General features: G+C 39.6%; 1 protein-coding gene across 4 annotated transcripts in view; it reads left to right on the top strand.

The window, feature by feature from the left end:
* The first annotated feature begins 1,160 nt into the window (after positions 1-1,160).
* LEKR1 (leucine, glutamate and lysine rich 1) overlaps positions 1,161-20,302 on the top strand; it is a 58,115-nt gene continuing 38,973 nt past the window's right edge. For 2 of the 4 annotated variants that reach the window (XM_061452680.1, XM_061452676.1), the window contains exons 1-2: positions 10,206-10,280; positions 13,151-13,365. In XM_061452680.1, coding sequence (XP_061308664.1) covers positions 10,206-10,280; positions 13,151-13,365 — 290 coding nt within the window. Of the gene's footprint in view, positions 1,847-10,205; positions 10,281-13,150; positions 13,366-20,302 lie in introns of those variants that run through there. The other 2 variants (XM_061452678.1, XM_061452677.1) reach the window with 2 other exon arrangements.

The following is a 20,302-nucleotide window of genomic DNA, read 5'->3' as shown; positions in this document are numbered from 1 at the left end:
GGATGCTAGCTTTCCGTATAAGGCTTGTAGGGAATGCTTTGGGCATGTCAGGATTGCTTTGGCATACAGAAAATGCTTTGGGTACGTAGGAAATGCTTTGGGCATATAGGAAATCAGCTCTGGTGAGCAGCCCAACTGCACTCATGGCCTCTCATCCACAGCATCAAAAGTCTGCATCAGGTTCAGATGGAGAAACCCAAGTGTGCTGGGGAGCATGGGGATGGAGCAAATGGCTGCTGAAAAAATGCTGATGGGATGCAGGAAAGCCTGAGTCTCAAAACAGCAGCTCAATTTTTTGGCCTGCTTTGAAGGGGCTGTATGTAAAATAATCAGCGATGAAAAGGAGGGGAGGGTAGAATGTGAAAAGAATTCCATTGAAAGAGGGTTATACTGAAAACTCCCGATTGTCATATCTTTTCCTAATTTATTTTTATTGTATTGCTGTGAACCCAAGTGGATTTCAGTAAGTCATAGAATCATAGAACTCATACTGGAAGGGACCTCAAGGATCATCTGGTCCAACCTTTCTAGGCAACGCATGACCTAGATTAGATGTCCCAGCACCCTGTCCAGCCAAATCTTAGACATGTCCAGTGCTGGGGAATCTACCATGACCCTGGGGACATTATTCCAATGGCTGATTGTTCTCATTGTTAAAAAATTTTCCTCTTGTGTTCAACTGGACTCTCCCCAGGATTAACTTGTGCCCATTGCCCCTCATCTTTTCCACATGACTCCTTGTAAAAAGGGAGTTTCTGTCTTCCTTGTAGCCACCCTTTCAGTACTGGAACATGGTATTAAGGTCTCCCCTGCGCCACTTTTTCTCAAGGCTGAACAATCTGAGCTCTCTGAGTCTTTCACGCAGCTTTCCAGTCCTTGGATCATCTCTGTGGCCTTTCTCTAGACCCTCTCCAGCTTGTCCACATCTTTTCTGCATAACAGGCACCAAAACTGAACACAGTATTCCAGCTGTGGCCTGCCAAGCGCTGAGTGAAGTAGGACAATAGCATCTCTATCTTTGCTGGTGATGCCTTGGCTGATGTGACTCAGCATTCTGCTGGCTTTCTTTGCCACAGCTCCACACTCTTCACTTCTATTGAGCCTGTGTCCACCAGGACCCCCAGGCCACCTTCCCCCCTTTTTCTTTTTTTTTTTTTTTTTGTTTTCTGACAGTGCAAACCCACTTCATGCAGAGGTTGAGCACATTTTGTCACGTAACTGACCTGGGCGTGAGGGCCGGTTTTGGGATGACAGCTCACATGAAACAAAGGCTTTGCAGTGAAACAACATCGGCGTTTACGCCGGTTTCCTCCCCCTTAATAGCCAGCTCCAGCTCCGGCAGCGCAGCTCCTCCTGTTCCCCGTTATTAACTGCCCTCGGGCCGGTCAGTTGTGCCCGGGCGCTGGGGAGGAGCTCTCACCCTCGCCACAAGCCGCCGCGCGCCGTTGCCGTGGTGACGGAGGAAGCCGCGGTAAGAAAATGGCCGCTCGGCCGCTTTCCCCTGTCCCCGCTTCCCTTTGGCTGTCCCGGGCCTTGGGGCTCCGCACTACCGTGCCCCAGGGAGGGTCGTCGTTCCCTCCTCTCTCTTTTCCCTGCCGTGGCCTGCGCGCCGCGGCTGCTTCCCAGTCTGCTCTGAGAAGACGGTGCGGGAGTGGGGAGGCCACTGGGGACTGGCCTGAGCCCCGTGTAGCGTGGGTGTGTGGGGCAGAGGAGACGTGCGGCCTCGGTGTTGAGGGCAGGCTCTAACTGTGTGACCTCCGGCAGCTTCCCTGACACCACTGCCGAGTTTTGGGAGGATATGGAGCGGCACGTCCCCATTTACATGCTGCCTGAGGAAATTCGCAAGGTATGAAACAGTGGCAGTATGAAAAACAAAACGGTGTTTGGAGACAACATAAGCCAGTGATTCAGGACTATTTTGCCGGCCTTTGAATTCCAGTACCATATCTCATACATCTTGCTCCTTGTTTTAGATTGGGTGTGTTCTAGGTTTTGTTATATATGACAAATGTTCATGTGTTTTGGTTGGAAGGGACCTTAAAGATCGCCTAGTTCTTGCTACAGGCAGGGACACCTTCTGCTAGAGCAGGTCGCTCCAAGCCCCGTCCAGCCTGGCCTTGAACATTGCCAGGGATGTGACAGTCACAGCTTCTCTGGGCAATCTCTGCCAGTGTCCTGCCACCCTCAGAGTGAAGAAGTTCTTCCTAATACCTAATCTCAGTCTCATCTCTGTCAGTTTAAAGTAATTCCCCCTTGTCCTGTCCCTACTGGTCCTTGTAAAAAGTCCTTCTCCGTTTTTCTTGTCGGTCCCTTCAAGTACTGGGAGGCTGCTGCAAGTTCTCCCTGGAGCCTTCTCTTTTCCAGGCTGTACTACATTAATATGAACATAAATGAATTTATATGAATATATATTTTACACACTAATGGCAACCCCATGGCAAGGGGGTTGGAACTAGATAATCCTAAGGTCCTTTCCAACCTTAACCGTTCTATGACTCTATGAACACTGTAGAGGAACGTGCTCATTCTGTAATGGCATTGTCACTGGTATGTGAGTTTCAAATTTTACCCCATGTGACATGTTTTGTTGCCCTAAATTTGGAATGACTGGAAAGCATAACGTGTAATTGTTCCAAAGCAGTGTCAATACAGATAGGAAGGGGACATTCCCCTTCTTATTTTCTTGTATCTTCTCTTTGTGTGTGAGGGTGTTGCTTTGTTTGGGAGATGGATTATTATCAATGTTAATAATGCTGCTATTTATGTGGGGTAGCTTATGAGGAGGCTCTTTAAATGCCACATGATGCACACAAGTGGAACATGAGTCACTTTTTGTAACACTATGTTTTTACACCCAGTTGTCCTCAATTTTTGGTAGGCATCTAATAATTAGCAAGTAATTTAAAAGCTTTACGTATTCAGGCTAGCACAGCCTGGATAAATTCTCCCTGGAATAGTCCAGGAAACTTGAGAAAGTTTTTTAGCCATCAGTGATGGTTTCTGAGAATTCAGGGATGGGTAAGATAGCCAAAGGAAAGGAAAAGGAATGCTTGCCCTTAAAAAAGGGGAGGAGAAGAGCCTGGGAAACTTACAGACTCACTAGCAGCTGTTTCGGTAGCAGGAAAGACACCAGATATGTTTGCTTATTTAGAAATGAGTTTGCAGGCATCAACAGGATAAGGTGGTTAGCAAAAATCAGTGCAAGCTTCTAAATAAAGGAAAACAAAAAACCAAAACATTGTGCCAAGTCGTTGGATGAAGTGCATGTGAAGTACATCAGGGAATTATTCTGGATCTAGTACTGCTCAGTATTTCCATGAGTGACTTAAGGCTGTAGTTTGGTGGCACCTCACCTGTTTGTCTTTCAGTTGTATTAGTTCCTGATAAGAGTTCCTGATCTGTGTGCTATATGTGTGCTAGCACAGGGAGGAAGCAGATGTGAGTGCAGGCACAAAGTGGGAACAGAAAAGGGATGACATTATTTCTCTCAGTAGGATTGTCAGTCTCTGCTGTTTTTCATTGAGCTAGCATGTTAGATTACCATAAGGAATACACTGATGCCAGTCTGGTAGGGGTTGTGGGCAATCTGGGAACAGCATTAAACTTCATATTCTTAGTAAGAATAAGGCATATTTGGAAAGAGTAAGTCCAATGTATCAATACAAAATACATACTGATTCAGCTTCCTTGTCCACTTGTCAAGCCTTACACTGAGGTCTATAATCAGGTCATAAGCAGAATAACTTTAACAAAGAGATGTTACAAAAAGAAAGCAGCCATTAAGTTTATTAGTATGGGAGTTGCATGTGAAACATGGGCCTTACTTATTCTTCAGAGCTGTTGAGGTATTGGTTCTGAGCTGCAGGCTTTAAGAAAAATAACATGACTGACCAAAGTTTAGAAAATAGCAAGAACAGTAGAGGTTAAAAATCCTGTCCTTCTAGGAAAGAATAGTAGAACTGAGTGTACTTATTCTGGAAAATACTTAAGGGCACAATAACAATATTCATATGTGTAGGAAAATGGTGGTTGTCCTTCATCTCCATCTGCAAATTAATCTCATCCTCACCTTTCTGGGCTTGCTTTGCTTTAATATTATGAAACTGTAGAGCAAATCACCCAGGGGAAATGTGGAATTCTTCCAGTGGTGATGTGGGGGATGAGTAAGGCAGACTTTTTGCTTTGGAGTCGGAGACTGGGGCAGGCAATCTCTTCGGATCTCTTCCAGTTCTACAGTACATGTTTAACAAAAAAATCTGAATGCAGAAGACACAGTATTTCTAGATATGTACATGAATAAGCTGTTCCTGACCCATTCTGCCCTTACCTCCATGTGAGATATGCGAGCTGGAAGGCAATGACAATTGCTGGATTTTGGGATCAGTTAAGTGTTGGGGTTTTACATATCCTTTACTGCTCCTTGTCTCTTCACTCAGCTGACTTGCGTTGTAGTTGTAGTATAGTTACAAGATACAGAGCTTGATACAAGTCATTCTCACAATTTCCTGTCCTTGTATTTTCTACCTTTTATGTACACATGTTCTTACTCCCTCCACATTCTCTGCTTCTTGGATTTTATAACATCTCTCTTGGAATCTTAGCTTTAAATTGCTACGAACATAAGTAGAACTTGTGCCAGCTGTACATTGCTTTGCCAAACCAAGCACATGCTCCCAACATGCAGCTTGCAGGCCAAAGGAACATGTGTGTCTGGAGAGAGTATGTTAAGCATTGCGATTGCAGCTGCAGAGTATTCACTTGCTGTTTTGGGTTGGTTTGCAGGAGGTTGGGGTGTAGTGCTGACAACAGATCAAGCAGCTCTCTCGAAAGAGAGGATGCAGACCAGAGCTCTCTTCGTTCTTCTCCTTTACGCTCCTAGTGGATGGAGCTTCCCAAGCTGCTTATCAATATTTGCAACAGTGACATAGCAACCTCCAAAACTGCTCTTGTAGAGGGTAGTATGGGGAAGAGAACATCTTGTGCCAACCTGGAACAGAGTATTCTGCAGACTGTTCTACTGCTAGAGTCTGTGAGACAACCTGTTGGAGCGAAGCCGTAATATCATGGCAAAAGTTGATACAAACTGACCATTTGGTGACTGGGTCCAGTAGGTGATGCCACTATGCTTATTAAATTTTAAAGAAAATTTTAATGTAGAAGGGAATATATTTCTTGATATTTTGTTAATAATATGATAGATGTGTTGGGACCTTGGTTCTTAATGTTCTGATCAATTTTCCCTTAAAGAGTCATGTAAGAATTTTACATGGCCCTGATTTTCTCTCTCTCATTCCTTCTACCACTCTCATACCTCTTTCACACAATACGCATTGCAAGATGACTGCTAATGAAAAAAACAAAAACCAAAACCAAATGGATAAACATCCATATGTCCATTAAAATAGTAAAGCTTATAGTGTTATTTTGTACTTATAGTTGCATACTTCTTAGAAACTATGAGTAAAGATCTCAATCATGATTTGTTTCTTAAAAAAAAAAACGTAACCCTCCTGAGTTGTGGCTTTGCATGTTAGCAGTGTGGTTACCTCACTGAGCAATGTCTGTCAGTGTTCAAAGTCAGCAGGAGTAATTTTTCCCGGAGGAAGCTATGCCTCATGGTGTGGTGGTGATGGCAAATATGGGGAACAGCCACTGCTGTTCTGGCAGCAGACATGGGAAAATCAGTAACTTCATAGGAAAGAGAGAACCCAGTCAGTTAGAAAACTGTCTAAATGAAGTCCAAGCCATAGCTTCTCTTCTGTGACGGTTTTTGGGGAGGGTATTCTCTACCTCTTAGCCTTATTTTAGGGACACTTGTATCTGAGAGGTGATGCTTGCAGATTTGGTGTGCCAAGTAGCAAGCATTTCAACTAAGTTGGTTGGTTTGTCTCAGTAGAACCCTGCATTTTCTCTTAACTATATTGTCACAGGACTGTAGAAAACACTTTGCAGCCATTACACTTGTAATGGCTACTTTTTCATGTATTTGAATGTCTTAAAATTTATGCCATCAAACTTCTTTCTGAGAAGTATCACAGAGCACGGGAATGTAAAAAAGAAGTTAGTGTTTCCTTTACTTCAGTGGCTGCATGTGTATTTTGTTGTGCGGCATTTTTATGTGTGTATTTTTGGTTTGTTGTTGGTTTATTATTCTTAAAAAGGAAAGAAGACTATCACATTCTTAGTTGTTTGTTGGTTTTAATTTTTTTTACATTTGGGTTTTATTGGGATGTCAGGCTCCAAGGATGTGAACGTTCTGAGTGACTGTAATGTGCTTTGAAAATGTTAGAAAGTATCTGCTTATTTTTGGTATAAGCCCACATGTTACAGCCTAAAGAGCTGCTCTCAGCTGTGAACTTTATACCCATGACCCCATAGTTGATTTGCGAAAACCAGCTCTCAGATACTAAAGGTAGCCTGCTTTGTTACCACTGTGTATTGAGGTATTAGGTGATTTGTGAAAGCACGTCTTCTGAACTTGGATAACAATCTTCTGTTCTTAGTGTAGGAACTCTGGAGTCCCTCATGGTCACGTAGGGCAGCAAAGCATTTTTATCTGTTGGTATACTTATAAGGCTAGGGCTGTATTCGCTACATTTAAGCTTTTCTACCCTCTTTGCAGTCAGCGTCCAAGTAAGTTGCTAGGAATTGGAGGGATTGCAGTAACTCTTGCATCACATGCAATTGGGTTGTAGCTAGGAGGGGCTCCACAACTGCTGCAACTACAGATGCAAAAAGTCAGTATTTGTCAGGCAAAGAATGATTAACAGTGGGCTAAATTATCTTTTGTCTGCACAAGTATCACATTTTGTCGCAATGCCATGCATTGCGTAGATTGCTGGAGTGTGCTGTAACACATCCTGAATGCGCTTAGGAGCACCTGTAAGGTCCGTGCTGTTGGACACATGCTGGATATTTGCAGGGCTTGTGTGAATGTGTGCAGTTATGAACAGTGCAGTATAGTGCATTTATGATTCATTAGTCTGCTTTACTCACAGGCAGGAAAAAATTAAAGCTACCTGAAATCCAATTATTACTTCCTTTAATTACAAACTGATTATTTCAGGGCATGTTCTGAATGAGACTTCTGAGAGCAGGATATTCAGTTTTTACTACAAGCCTATTTCTACGCTATACATATGTATGCAAAGCAAGTACTGTGACTTTTATTTTGCAACTAATATTTTATGGAAGTGGAACAAATAAGTATGTTTGAAGCATGGCTTAGCATCCAATTTGTATTACCTTCTGAGTAGATGCTGACTGAAAATTCAGCTCACAATAAACTTTTAAAGAAGTGAAGTTTCTATTGAGATTCTCAGAAATCATTGAACAGAAAAAGATCAATCTCAATCAAATGCCTCTTTGGTTTTGCATATGCAGCAGAAGACTCCACTTTCTTCCTAGAAAATCAGTTGTGTGGTTTGAGTAATGACTTCTCTGTGTGTGTGTGTGTGTGTGTGTGTGTGTAATAGGGATTGGCTGGTTTGTCAGGAGAAGGACAAACAGCATGAGAGAAATTAAAGTAGTACGGGAGAGGAGGAGTAAAACAGAAAACTAGATTCAGAAAAATAAAAAGTAAAGTAGATTCCAATAATAAGGTAGAATCAAGTAGAGATAGAATAAAACAATATTCAGAAATAATTTTAAGAGCACCCAGCTGCAGCATAATGATTTTTTTCCCCCCTGAATTTTATGTATTGTTCTTCTACAAGTGTGGTTTGTTTTTTTGTTATTTGGCCAGTCCTTGCTAAAGCAGTCTCAGTCCTGACAGACTGACTGGGGAAAGAGAAGAGCTGTTACTACTGGTTTATGTGTCTGAGGAGTGCTTGGTCATGCAAGTGGAATGGTGAGTGCTGCAGCTCCCCTAGACTCTCCCTTCCCTGCGCCGTAAAATTAATGTACAAGGAGTACATCTGTGCTCATGGCTCTGTGTTTTTATTTTAGTGGTGCACAGAAACGTATTTAAAGCTTTTTTAAAGAATCTCATTAATTGAGGACTGGCTTTTAAGAGTCACGGCTATTTATTAGCTGCTTGTAATGGGCTGTTTCTAGCATAAGTGATCCATATGTGGGATGTTGTATTTCCAAGGCACTGCTAAGTGAGAAAGTGGATAATTTTCCTTTTAACAAGAATTTAGCTCTTTATCATGGTAATTTTCATGGGTGGAATCTGGGATATCAGAGTAGAAGAGTAGCCATTCACAGACTGATGTATCCTGTAGTTATGTGGTCAAGTTGAACGGATAAAAATTCCTGTCTTGACAGTCAAAAGTCTAAAACTGGTCCAGACCATCAAAGTAACTTTTATTTTTTATTTTATTCCTTATGGCTTTTGCTCTACAGATACTTACAGTATTGAGTCAGACAGATGTAATTTGAGTGACTTCCATCTTGGCTCAATTCTGCAATTGCCCTTGGTAGCTAAAGAAATCTATGTAACCATGGAATAATAGTAGTTCTTCCAAAATCGGACGCAGCTCTTGAGTTGAAATTACTCCCAGAGATGTTCTAGTGGAACAACTAGAAATGCTACCTTGTGATACAGCTTGTTTTGGCCGTAGCTCTTGTCCTTTCTTTATAGCATCTGGTGTAATGTGTATCAGAACTGTAGCTCAAAACCTTATGGATCAAATATCTTCCTAGTCCAAACACTTTATCCTTATGAGTTTGTTTTTGGTTTCATGTTGTTACTGTGCATGCAGTACTATCTTGCTAACTCAAATAGCAGGGGTTTTTAGTATCCCTCTGTTCCCTTTTCAAGTCCTGTTTGTTCTGAATTTCGCTGTCCAGCCTGACCAAAAGCACAATACTAAAATTAACTTATGTTTGTTTTTCGAATTCCTAATTGATTTTGTTTTCCTTTCTATTCACTGCTTGTTCTCACTGCTAAGGACATACAGATTCCATTTTATAATTAGAGCTCTCACAGTTTCTGTTTCTATTCTTGCCAAACTGTGCTTTGCCCCTGATTATTTTTTTTTTTCCCTACTTCATAGAATCATAGAATCATAGAATCATTAGGGTTGGAAAGGACCTTCAGATCATCTAGTTCCAAACCCCCTGCCGTGGGCAGGGACACCTAACGCTAAATCATATCACCCAAGGCCTAGTCCAACCTGGCCTTGAACACTGCCAGGGATGGAGCATTCACAACCTTCCTGGACAACCTATTCCAGTGCCTCACCACCCTAACAGGAAAGAATTTCCTTCTTATATCCAACCTAAACTTCCCCTGTTTAAGTTTTAACCCATTACCCCTTGTCCTGTCACTACAGTCCCTAATGAAGAGTCCCTCTCCAGCATCCCTATAGGCCCCCTTCAGATACTGGAAGGCTGCTATGAGGTCTCCATGCAGCCTTCTCTTCTCCAGGCTCAACAGCCCCAACTTCCTCAGCCTGTCTTCCTACGGGAGGTGCTCCAGTCCCCTGATCATTCTCGTGGCCCTTCTCTGGACTTGTTCCAACAGTTCCATGTCCTTTTTATGTTGAGGACACCAGAACTGCACACAATACTCCAGGTGAGGTCTCACAAGAGCAGAGTAGAGGGGCAGGATCACCTCCTTCGACCTGCTGGTCACTCTCCTTTTGATGCAGCCCAGGATACTGTTGGCTTTCTGGGCTGCAAGCACACACTGCCGGCTCATGTTCATTTTCTCATCAACCAGCACCCCCAATTCCTTCTCTGCAGGGCTGCTCTGAATCTCTTCTCTGCCCAACCTGTAGCTGTGCCTGGGATTGCTCAGACCCAGGTGTAGGACCTCGCGCTTGGCATGGTTAAACTTCATGAGGTAGGCATCAGTCCACCTCACAAGTGTGTCAAGGTCCCTTTGGATGGCATTCCTTCCCTCCAGTGTATCAACCGAACCACACAGCTTGGTGTCATCAGCAAACCTGCTGAGGGCGCACTCAATCCCACTGTCTATGTCAACTTCGAGTTTGAGAAGGTGAAAGCAGTCTTCTGATCAAATGTAAATAGTAAAATATAGAATCTGAGAATGTAAGTCATTGTGTATGTAACGCACATTCTTCATGTTTACTCAAAAGTAATATTCCAGAAAAGGTAGCCTTGTAAGCAAAAGAACTAATGCAGGTTTGTTTCCTACAGATTTTTATGTAATAGTTGTGTATTGGTTAATCATTCCATTAGACCTTGTAAGATACAAGGTCTAATGGACTCTTTTCTCTATAAATCTCTCTTCCTGTATGGATTATCTGATATCTGAAAAGGGCTACCCTCACACTCCAGAGTTTTCTTCAGTGGGGAACTTAGACAACCAGGTAGGTTGTCTTCTGAAAACTTTCAGACACTTAAATATTTCTGCCCTCACAGTCAGAATTGGTTCTAAATGATCAGACATTCTGGTTCACAAAAAAAAAGGTGACAATAGAGAAATACACATATAGATAAAGTAATGTTATTTCTCTTGGAAACTGTGCAAAACCCCAAAATGTTTTGTTTTTAAGTAGTCTTCAAAGCTATAGGATACTTTCTGGCTCTGATCTTAAAATTGGTGTAGCCCTAAGATAGCTTTGTCAGCATTTTGGCTGAATGGAATTGGCATCTACAGCTTGACAGCATTTCTCTGTACCTGTCTGTGTGAAACTGCAGTAGCTTCTGAAAAAAATATCCAACCAGCTTAGGAATTTCAGGAGGTATTTTGAGCATCAGCAAGAACTCAGGTTGTGATTTTGACAATGCTAAAAAGAGGAGAAATAGAAATAGATAAAGGAGAAAGTCCTGCTTGTGGTTTGACCACTGTGGGCATGAGAGAGGAATCTTGGATTTAGGATAAGAATTCATATTAGTATACACCTCTTGCTCTCACCAGTTCAGGCTTTGCTCTTCTGGAGCTATTCACTTTCAACTGCATCCTATTATTTTTCTAGGCATTTTGGGCATACATGGATTTAAATTAGTTGGCTTGCTTATTGGTGTTAATGTTCTGTAGCATGGAATTTAGTTTGGGCTAGCTTGCCTGTTAAGTATCACACAACCCATGCCAAGTTTGTATACCGGTATTAGGAAACTGCTAATTTACACTACAGATAAATCTTTTAAAACTAGATCAATCTATATACAGTATATTGCAGTGGTTGCAGGGTAATTGTGTGTGTACAGAAGCAAGGTTCTGATTAAAAGACAGAACTTGTTTCTTTATTGCTATAATATAAGGCCTCTGGCTTTCCTGTGTTTTTTTAGCAATGTAGCAAATACTTTAAAAATCCAACCTGATCTGAAATCCTTTCAAGTTTTTATTTCACCCGAGGAATGAAAGTGAAGAAGAGCGAGACCCACTTCTTACTATGTCCAGAGAGATAGTGTTTATTGTTGTATGACTTCATTTATTTTTAAGTTCAATAACAAAATTGAACTTGGAAACTAAAAACTGTTACTACTTGCATAGAACATTTTCAGTGTAGGACCCCAATTGTTTTATTTTGATTTTAATCCTTGTACCCAGTGAAATTTCTGTAACTGTTTATTTCAAAGACAGCAGTGGTCGGTCGTGCTGCATGAGAGCACAATGTTCTTTTTGGGATAAGAGCCCCCCTCCTGTGCTCCTTGTAGCAGCTCATTTTGTCCTTTTTCAATATAGTAATTTTAAGGCTTTGGAACTTTATGGTAGTTATCCTGAATAACAGTTTCATATTTCCAAGCACAGTTTGCCGCTGCCAGGAAAAATAAACTTGCATTTTCAGCTCATTCACAGCAACTGTAACTAGGGGTATTTTAAACTGGGGCAAACCTAAGAAATGAGAATTGAGATTAAATAAAGCTTGGCCTGGTAATTCCAGGGCATCCTGAAATACCATTTTTATCAAGCTGTATTTAAAGTGCTACAGATTATTGAATCATGAGATCATGAGTCTGTAGTTTATAATTTTTGAAAGCTGTTTTCTGTCATCTGATTCCGTTCAGTTTATCCCAATGTCTCAAAATGTCTTTTTTTTTCTTTTCCTGTAAGACAAGGAATTGTTACATTCTTTGACTTAAACTGCTTGCAGTTTTCCAGCTTTCTGATTTTCATAAGTCATTATGCAAAATTCTGTAAACAATTGGTAATTGCAAGAAAGGTTAAAGGTTGGTTAATCTCTCAATACACAAACACACAGCTGCTCTTTCAGCTGCCACTCATTTTCCGTCTTTCACATCTCCAAGCTTACCAATACCTTTTTATATTTCTTGCTTTGAGGTTGTTTCTTTAGCTATATTATGAGTCTCCTCTGATCTAGTCTTAATTCTATCCATCTGGAATGCATTTACGCTGTGACACAAGAACAGGGTAGGACCTGTTACGCTCAGGAAACAGTGATTTGTGCTGGTACGCAGGTGCTTCCATGCCCCCTACTGAAGTGTCAGACCTTCTTGGCTTGGCGTGGCTGATTTATTTACTCTATACCCATTTCTTCTGCAGGTTCAGTTCTGCATCACTTGTAAATTGAGCATTTTTTTCTGGAAGTGAAAATGATTAAAATGATTAGGAATAACTGATACATTGAATAATGTGTGTGTCAAAGTCAGATCATGTGTATCTGTTTGTATTTATGAAGCCTTACTGCAAAGCTTAATAATTTGATCACTTACAAAAGTATGTTTCTCAATTTAAGTAAAGGTCTTTCTATTAGATGTATATTATGTACTCTGTGGGTTTTTTTTAGTGTTTGATTACTTCATACCTAGTAAATGGGTTACATTTTCCACAACACTCAAGGACATGGGCCCTACTTCATAATAATTAGTCCCTTACTCATTTGAATTATTTTTGTAAAGATTGCTGGATTATATAATTTACTTTCCACTTTTCATCTTGCCTACTTAAGTTGGATATGACTTGTCAAAAAGCCACAGTAAATAACATTTTCTGGCTCAGGCAATCACAAATTCATTAAGGAGATAATTTTGTAAAACATAGCATTTTATTTTAATACATCAGACATAATTCAGAGGTACTTCAGTTCAGAATTCAGTTTAAAATTTGTATTTTTTTTTTTTTATGTTAAAGCAGTAGCATCATCTGAACATAAATGCTCCAGAGCAGTAAATGGTTTAAATTATTCAGATTTATTATTATTATTTAGTGTCATTCAGGTTGGCTTTTTAGTTCAACTTTTCTTACTAACAGTCTTATAATTGTATCTCTTTCTAGATGTCCCGGGATGAGACAGTATGTAAATACTGTGGAGTCAGCTATTTGATACTTCATGAATTTAGGGTGATGGAAGAAAAAGTAAAAGCAATGGAAAAGGAGATTAAATTTTATGAAGGAAGTATAGAACGGGAAAAAGGACTTCAAGCAGAATTGCAGTCTCTTTACCAAGACGTTGAGCACTATCGAGCTGACGATGAATCAAAAACAGAAAGGTGAGAACATATTACCTAGTCTGATGTTATTCTTGTTTATGTGTATTAGGTAATTTTATTCTGAAGAAGTTTAAAATAAGATTTGTCTTTCTTTTACCAGATGTAGCATGTATACTGTAATACTAATTTAAATTATCTTTCATAGTAGTCTCTGAAAGCAAGTTTTGAATTCCTTCATGTTTAGAAACAGTCAATATGTTTGAAATGAAGGAAAGGCCAAAAGACATTTTGGAGGCATTTCACCTGAACACACTCCCAAAAGGAAATCATCAAATATTTAATCTTCTTATTTCATAATAAAATTGTAGTATTTTAAATTAAATTCCACAACATTGGGAGTTTCCCAGTTCTGAAATTTTTACTTATTGTGTCATACTAACATGGTAAAGAATCACCGGCAGTCTTAGTATGAGAAGCTTACAGTTCACTCTGTGAAGGGATGATAAAGAACATTAAAGCAATCATGTAAATCTTGGGTACTGCTTGTGGTGTTGTTCCCCAGGAACAGGAGTTTGCAAATGCTTACTGGCAGGTATGTGAAGATCCCAATTAAAGGGGAGTTTTGTGCTCTTAAGGACTGCAGTAGTTAACAATAGACCTCGGAGCCATGTTTATAAATTTAGGGTGCAATGATTAAAACCTTTAAGTGTGTTCTCCTTCAGCTTATACTTAGTGCTTTTCTTGTGTTCTACACAAGTGTAGTAATCAAGTAGTGCAGAAGTGTAGAGATTCACATCATGATAACTTTAAGCTTAGAACAGGAAGTCATACTTGATTGTTTACAGTGTGACTATAAAAATTGATATTTATAGTTGGCTAGTAAAAGATACTTTATAAAAATATAGTTGCTAATATTGACTGCTGATAGCATAATGCAGTGCAAACAAGGGCATTGGAAGCTTCCTGGTAATTTCTTGCTTATCTGAATCAAGCTGTTGTCAGAAGTTTTTTAAGAATAAAATCATAACTTTAATTACCAGTTCAGTCATTTTGATTCTGAAGCCTCCAAGTAGAGTTGTTTCTTTCATGACTAGTAGCAAGTGATCTAGAACTGGTAACATGGGACGTTTGGAGTGTTAAGGTCCTCTCAAGAGATTGGTCTAGAATACTTTGGAAGCACTGCAAAGGAAATAACTACAGCTTGTCTATTTTTTTTTTTTAATTTTTATTTCTTTTTAATTTTTTTTTGCATATCACTCAAATACTATTAAGAATTTGATGTTACAGTTAATGGATTTAGTTAATCTTGTGTTTGGTAACATTACTAATAAAAGATTCATTTTAAAAGATAAGTTCACACAAAGTTAAACAAAACACATGTATCTTGCAGATTACTCTGCTCATGGGTTTTTTTTTTGTGTTTTGTTTGTTTTTTGTTTATTTGAACTAAATATCCTCCATCTCCCCCAGTATTTAGTGTTTTATTTGGTTTAACATTGTATTTCTGAAGAGTGCATTTGCTCCTTGTTCCTTTAAGAGCTCTGGGTGGCAGTTATGGTGGCAGTATTCAGCATGTTAGCAGAAGCAGTGACAGCACATTCTTCTTGCTGAGGCTCTTTTGCCATAGGTAAACTTAATATTAATTCAGCCACTTTTTGTAAAGCTGTAACAGTTAATAAAAGGTTTATCTCTGCATTTTTTCCCTAAAGGCTCAACTTGATTTAAATCCTGTTGAAATCAAGAAGAATACTTTCGATAGTCTTTCATTCAGGCCATAAATCAACTCTTGTCCCTTGTTAAGTAGCTTTTCTAAATATTTCTTATCTCCACTGTACTGAGTCTCTCTGGTTACCTTGTGCTGTTGGCATAAACTGACTGTTCTACATACTATCTTGTGGTTCTTGTAAGGTTGACATATCATTCTTCCCAAACGTTAATCAGAAGCCAAATATGCCCCTCCTTTTTTTTTAATTTCTTTTATTTTTTATTTTTTTATTTATTTTGTTTTCCTTTTTTATCTCTGGTAGACCGAGGGATTTAATCCTTCGTGTCAGCTGCAGACTTCTTCTTTTTTATATTCTTTCTAGGTTAAAGTATTGCTATTTGTAACTGTGGTTAACCTTGAAAGCCACCCAGGAACCTGAAATTTGCAGAAATTAGTTACATACCCTTTGGGATTTCACTGGGAGAAGGGGAACAAACCATTGTGCTGTTGACTACACTGATTCAATTTGGCTATTCAGATCTTACTCCATGTTAAAATGGCTTTAATTCCAGAATACTTGCATGAGAGCTATTCCTGAAGGGCTGTGGCTAGCTTGAGATAGCAACACTATCAATACACATGCCAACTCAAGATAGTCTGTGCAGCTGATAACCATGTTGTGCTCTGTACTGCTGGCTGCTGGAGCAATGGTTCATGGTTGGTTAAGCTGAAATGCTGGTGTGTCATTTGGCTAACCATTTTTGGCCTGTCACCTATTTAAACTTATTAGTAATGGGTGCTTTCACTGGGGGCTTACTTTTCTAGTTCATTGGAGATACAAGTATGATTGGATTTAGCTGTGTTTCTGGGGGATCCTCCAAGTTCTTGGAGTCCCTAGAGCTGAATTTATTAACAGGTTTTCTCTGGCAGTGTCTTTTGACATTTGTCATACTACATGAGAGGCAGATTGTATTTGTGGTGTGAATTTTAATAATTCTTGCAACATCCAATATAAGAAATCTAAACCAGATTTAAATACTAAAGATGCTTTTGAAAGGTATAGTAGTGCTGAATACCTCGAGTGTGACAAGGAGCAAAAAGTTTTTATGATGTTTAGACATGTGAAAAAGTATATAGATATCAATTAGCAAGTCCTGTATCAAGGATCCCTTGTAAATAGATTTCTAAAAACTTTTTTACAAATCTAAGAAGAAGAGTTACTTGTTGCTTACTACTGTGAGATTAAGGTTCTGTGTCATGCATGTAGATGATGAAAATTTTATCCATAAAGAATAAAATCTTAAAGATCATCTAAACCCAATATTTTAACATGCAGAAGCAATATTTTTTCCATACTTGTGCTTTTTTTGCATGTGTTTTCTGAAGTTCATTAGTTCCTATCACAGTGGCAAAACTTAATATAGTGGAAAATGCTTTGTTGTTGAATTTGCCCAAAATAAATATTCCTATTTGCAGCATGATCACATAGGAAAGCATCAGCAACTGCCTCGCATGGTAAAGTCTGAACTTGTAATAAAGCACTGAAGTGACTGGGCAGAGTTAACAACACACTGGTCTACGCAGAAGTGTGGTGGAAATGATGTGTGGTTTCTTGTCCTAGGAGACTGAAAATACTGGAAATGGGGAGTGGAACATGCTTTAAGAACTGCATCACCATTTTAAAAATAGGTTTTGAAGGGAGAGAACACAAGGCAAAAAGGTCACTTTTAATAGTTTGTGTTTTTTTTAATATGTCTGTTTCTATTGAACATATAGTGATAAAGTGGAGTTTATTTGGTGTAAAAAGTCTCTGTGAGCCAAATCTGGATGAAATAAAGAGGTAAAGGAGCGACCTTTTTCTAAATGTGGGTTAGAGCATACAATGTTATTTGTATTATATACCATCATATGTGGGTATCTTGGGAGATTGTGCATATTTTGACTTTTAAAAAAGCATAGAATCATAGAATGGTTAGGTTTGGAAAGGACCTTAAGATCATCTAGTTCCGACCTCCTTGCTATGGGCAGGGAAGCCTCACCCTAAACCATGTCACCCAAGGCTCTCTCCATCCTGGCCTTGAACACTGTCAGGGATGGAGCATTTACCACTTCTTTGGGCAACCTGTTCCAGTGCCTCAGCACCCTCACAGTGAAGAACTTCTTCCTTATGTCTAACCTGAACTTCTCCTGTTTTAAGCTTAAATCCATTACCCCTTGTCCTATCGCCTACAATCCCTGATGAAGAATCCCTCTGTGGTACCCTTGCAGGCCCCCTTCAGATACTGGAAGGCTGCTATAAGGTCTCCTGTGCAGTCATCCAGCCAATTCTTTATCTGCCAGGTGGTCCATCCATCAAATTTATGCCTCTCTAGTTTAGAGACAGTGTTGAACAAGTCCAGGAAGATGATAACTGCTCTGCCGTTGTCCGTCAGTTTTGTAGCCCCATTGTAGAAGGCCACCAGATTGGTCAGGCAGGATTTGCCCTTGGTGAAGCCATGTTGGCTGTCGCCAGCCACCTTGTTGTTTTTCATGTGCCCTCGCATGGTTTCCAGGAGAATCTGCTCTGTGACCCTGCCAGCCACAGACACTTACTGTCCCGGGTCTTCCATTTTCCCCTTCTTGAAAATGGGGGTTATATTTCCCTTTTTTCCAGTCATCGGGAGCTTCACCTGACTGTCATGATTTTTCCAATATGATGGGTAGTGGCTTAGCAACTTCAGTTGCTGGTTCTCTCAAGATGCACAGATGTATTTCATCAGGTCCCATGGATTTGTGCACATTCAGGTTCCTTAAATGACTAATGAACAAAACATTATAACTACTGCAGCCCTGTAATGTATTTTCAGAATTATACTGGTGCATCATCTAACACATAAGAAATCAGTTCATAAAGTAGTAAATGAGTGTTCTTCATCATGCTACAGATGATATGTGCAAGTCTTGGACATGTGCTCCTTCAATGACTGCTTGGGAGAGACCAGTAAATACAACAAGAGTTATCAGCATGGGATTCAGTGAGTTCCTGAGTTTCACACTCATCATTTCCTAGCAAAGAGAAATAATTCAGTGGTTCCTCACTGTGGGGAGACTATAGAGCATGAAGGTGCTGGAATTTTTCTAGCTCTGTATGCACTGAATTCTACCTTTAGGTAGCTCAAGTTACAATGTTTGGAAGCACACAAGAGGTTTGTACTTGAAAGTGCCACTTGTGTGTCTGAAGAGAGGATATGAAGTTTACGAAGAAATAGCGCCTTCAGCTTCCTTATTGAATATTTTGTAAATAACAGTACATCTCTATTTTGCTACATGATAAATTTTAGGGTATATTTATTAACCAGGAAGAAGGAGAATTTGTATAATGCCAGAGTGTTTTAATGTGTTCTTTTTAATAATTGCAAACTCATAAGTGCATTTTGCCCTGCTGGTGTCATCATGATGAATTGTGTACGGCTCAGGCTTGTGCTTAGAGCCTGCAAAAGTCCTAACAGGGCCTGTGGGACCTAGGTCCTGCACTCACCGTCTATACAGCAGTGCACTTCTGTACCTAAAAAAAAAATATCACTGACAGATCTTGTCACAGCCTCAGAAAGCAAATCAGCATGCTGCCTTTGAGAAATAATCTCTTGCTGTTAGATTCTTATGCAAAGTATGTTGCAGCCAGGGCCTTCCCAATAGGATGCATGCTTTCTGCTACTGACGAGCGATAGCTCAAGCCCCATCTTGATGTATTAAAATTGTGGTGGTTCTAGTTTTGACAAGTTTTTTTCTATTAACATGATTGAATGCTAAGATTAATTATTAATAAGCAGGAGAAATTTGTTCACAGAGACAGTTCAGAAGAGTGAATTATGAGGTGCAAAACTCTGAGGTTAATGCTCAACCTTCTTCCAAACTCCTGATAAAATGAACTTTCTTCCGGTGAAACGAAATCCTTGTCTGGAAGCGGATGAAACAGCAGTCAGTGAAAAATGCAAAAGGCAACATGAAATCTGCAATTTTGCTTCCATGATAATTTTCATGTATATTTAATTTAAAATATTTTAATATTTAATAGGTAAAATTAAAATTTGAAGTTATGGTTTAAAAAGTTACCATGGTTTTTGGCACCTGAGAACAGTACCATATAATTCAGTAATGGACTTGAGAGGTGTTTGCTGACATGACAGCTCCAGTTTAAGTCTATGCATGCCTCTGTGAATGGCTAACTTTTCTCAGGAAAGTAAAAGTAGTTCATCTCCCTCAGTGCAGGCTTCTGTATTAGGCATGTATTTTCAGTTCTTTCTCTGCTTACTGTATGAACAGTTTATATGTTACGGTTCTTGAGGTTTTCCAGTTTCAGTGCTCAAAACCATCTGCAATTACAGGGAGTAGTTCCTCTGTTACACCCTTGTGTGGTTCCAACATGGAATCCCTGCACAACATCACGTACAAAGGCCATATTTACTTCTTTGCTAGGGAAAGAGATCAATGGGTTGTTGTATAGCTGAACTCCTTGTGGACAGCACAGTTGCATATAAGATATTAAAGTAATGCTTAGATACTATTTTATTGTAACCTGGTTATGGTATTAATAAACTGTCAGAGAACTGCATTTGTGTTTAGTACCCTCTATTGCATGGTAGAGATAAGAAAAATGGTGTGATGAACATTTCTTTGTTTTTTGTTTTTTTGGTTGTTTTTTTTCCTTTAATGGGTGGTCATTTATTTGTTCACACTATATGCTCAAGTTAAAACTTTCAACTGCTTGGGTATAGAAAGTTACTATCCATTTTGTGACCACTGGTTAAAAGCAAGAATAAAATATTTTTTCATGCCTCTGCTTACCTCCACTTTATAATTTAATGTGAGATTTGTAAGCTTGATCTGTAAAATTATTCTGGGCATAACTACAAATACTTAATCTCTTTCAGTCCAGACTCGGCCAAAATTTCTTACTGAAATCCACAGGGGTTCTGCTTTATTATCTTGAATTTTGAAAGCTTTGTGGTTACTTATTGAAGAAGGTTAATATATTTTGTGCACATGCATACAGGACAAGGTTTTATGTTCTGGAGCGTTGTGTGGCCACATAGCAGTGAAACTCGGATGGGGCCAGAGGGTGAACTCAAGCTAATCCTTTCATACCAAGAAACCAATTTTCTCTTCTGTTTTTGACTGCCTTTTGCACTTGACTCTGCTTGTAAGACTGCAAAACGGGAAGGTGGCTATCCAGAATAAAATCTGGGATATGCTTTTTTGGCCATGACTGTATTTTGAAGGATTCTCTAGTAAGTGAACGAGGTGAGTATAGGA

This window comes from Pezoporus flaviventris, unplaced genomic scaffold (genome assembly GCF_033815535.1).
Source record: "Pezoporus flaviventris isolate CSIRO_AGI_PZ_B2104156 unplaced genomic scaffold, CSIRO_AGI_Pfla_v1 ptg000013l, whole genome shotgun sequence".
Taxonomy (NCBI): Eukaryota; Metazoa; Chordata; class Aves; order Psittaciformes; family Psittacidae; genus Pezoporus; species Pezoporus flaviventris.
This window is presented reverse-complemented; position numbering and strand designations above follow the sequence as displayed.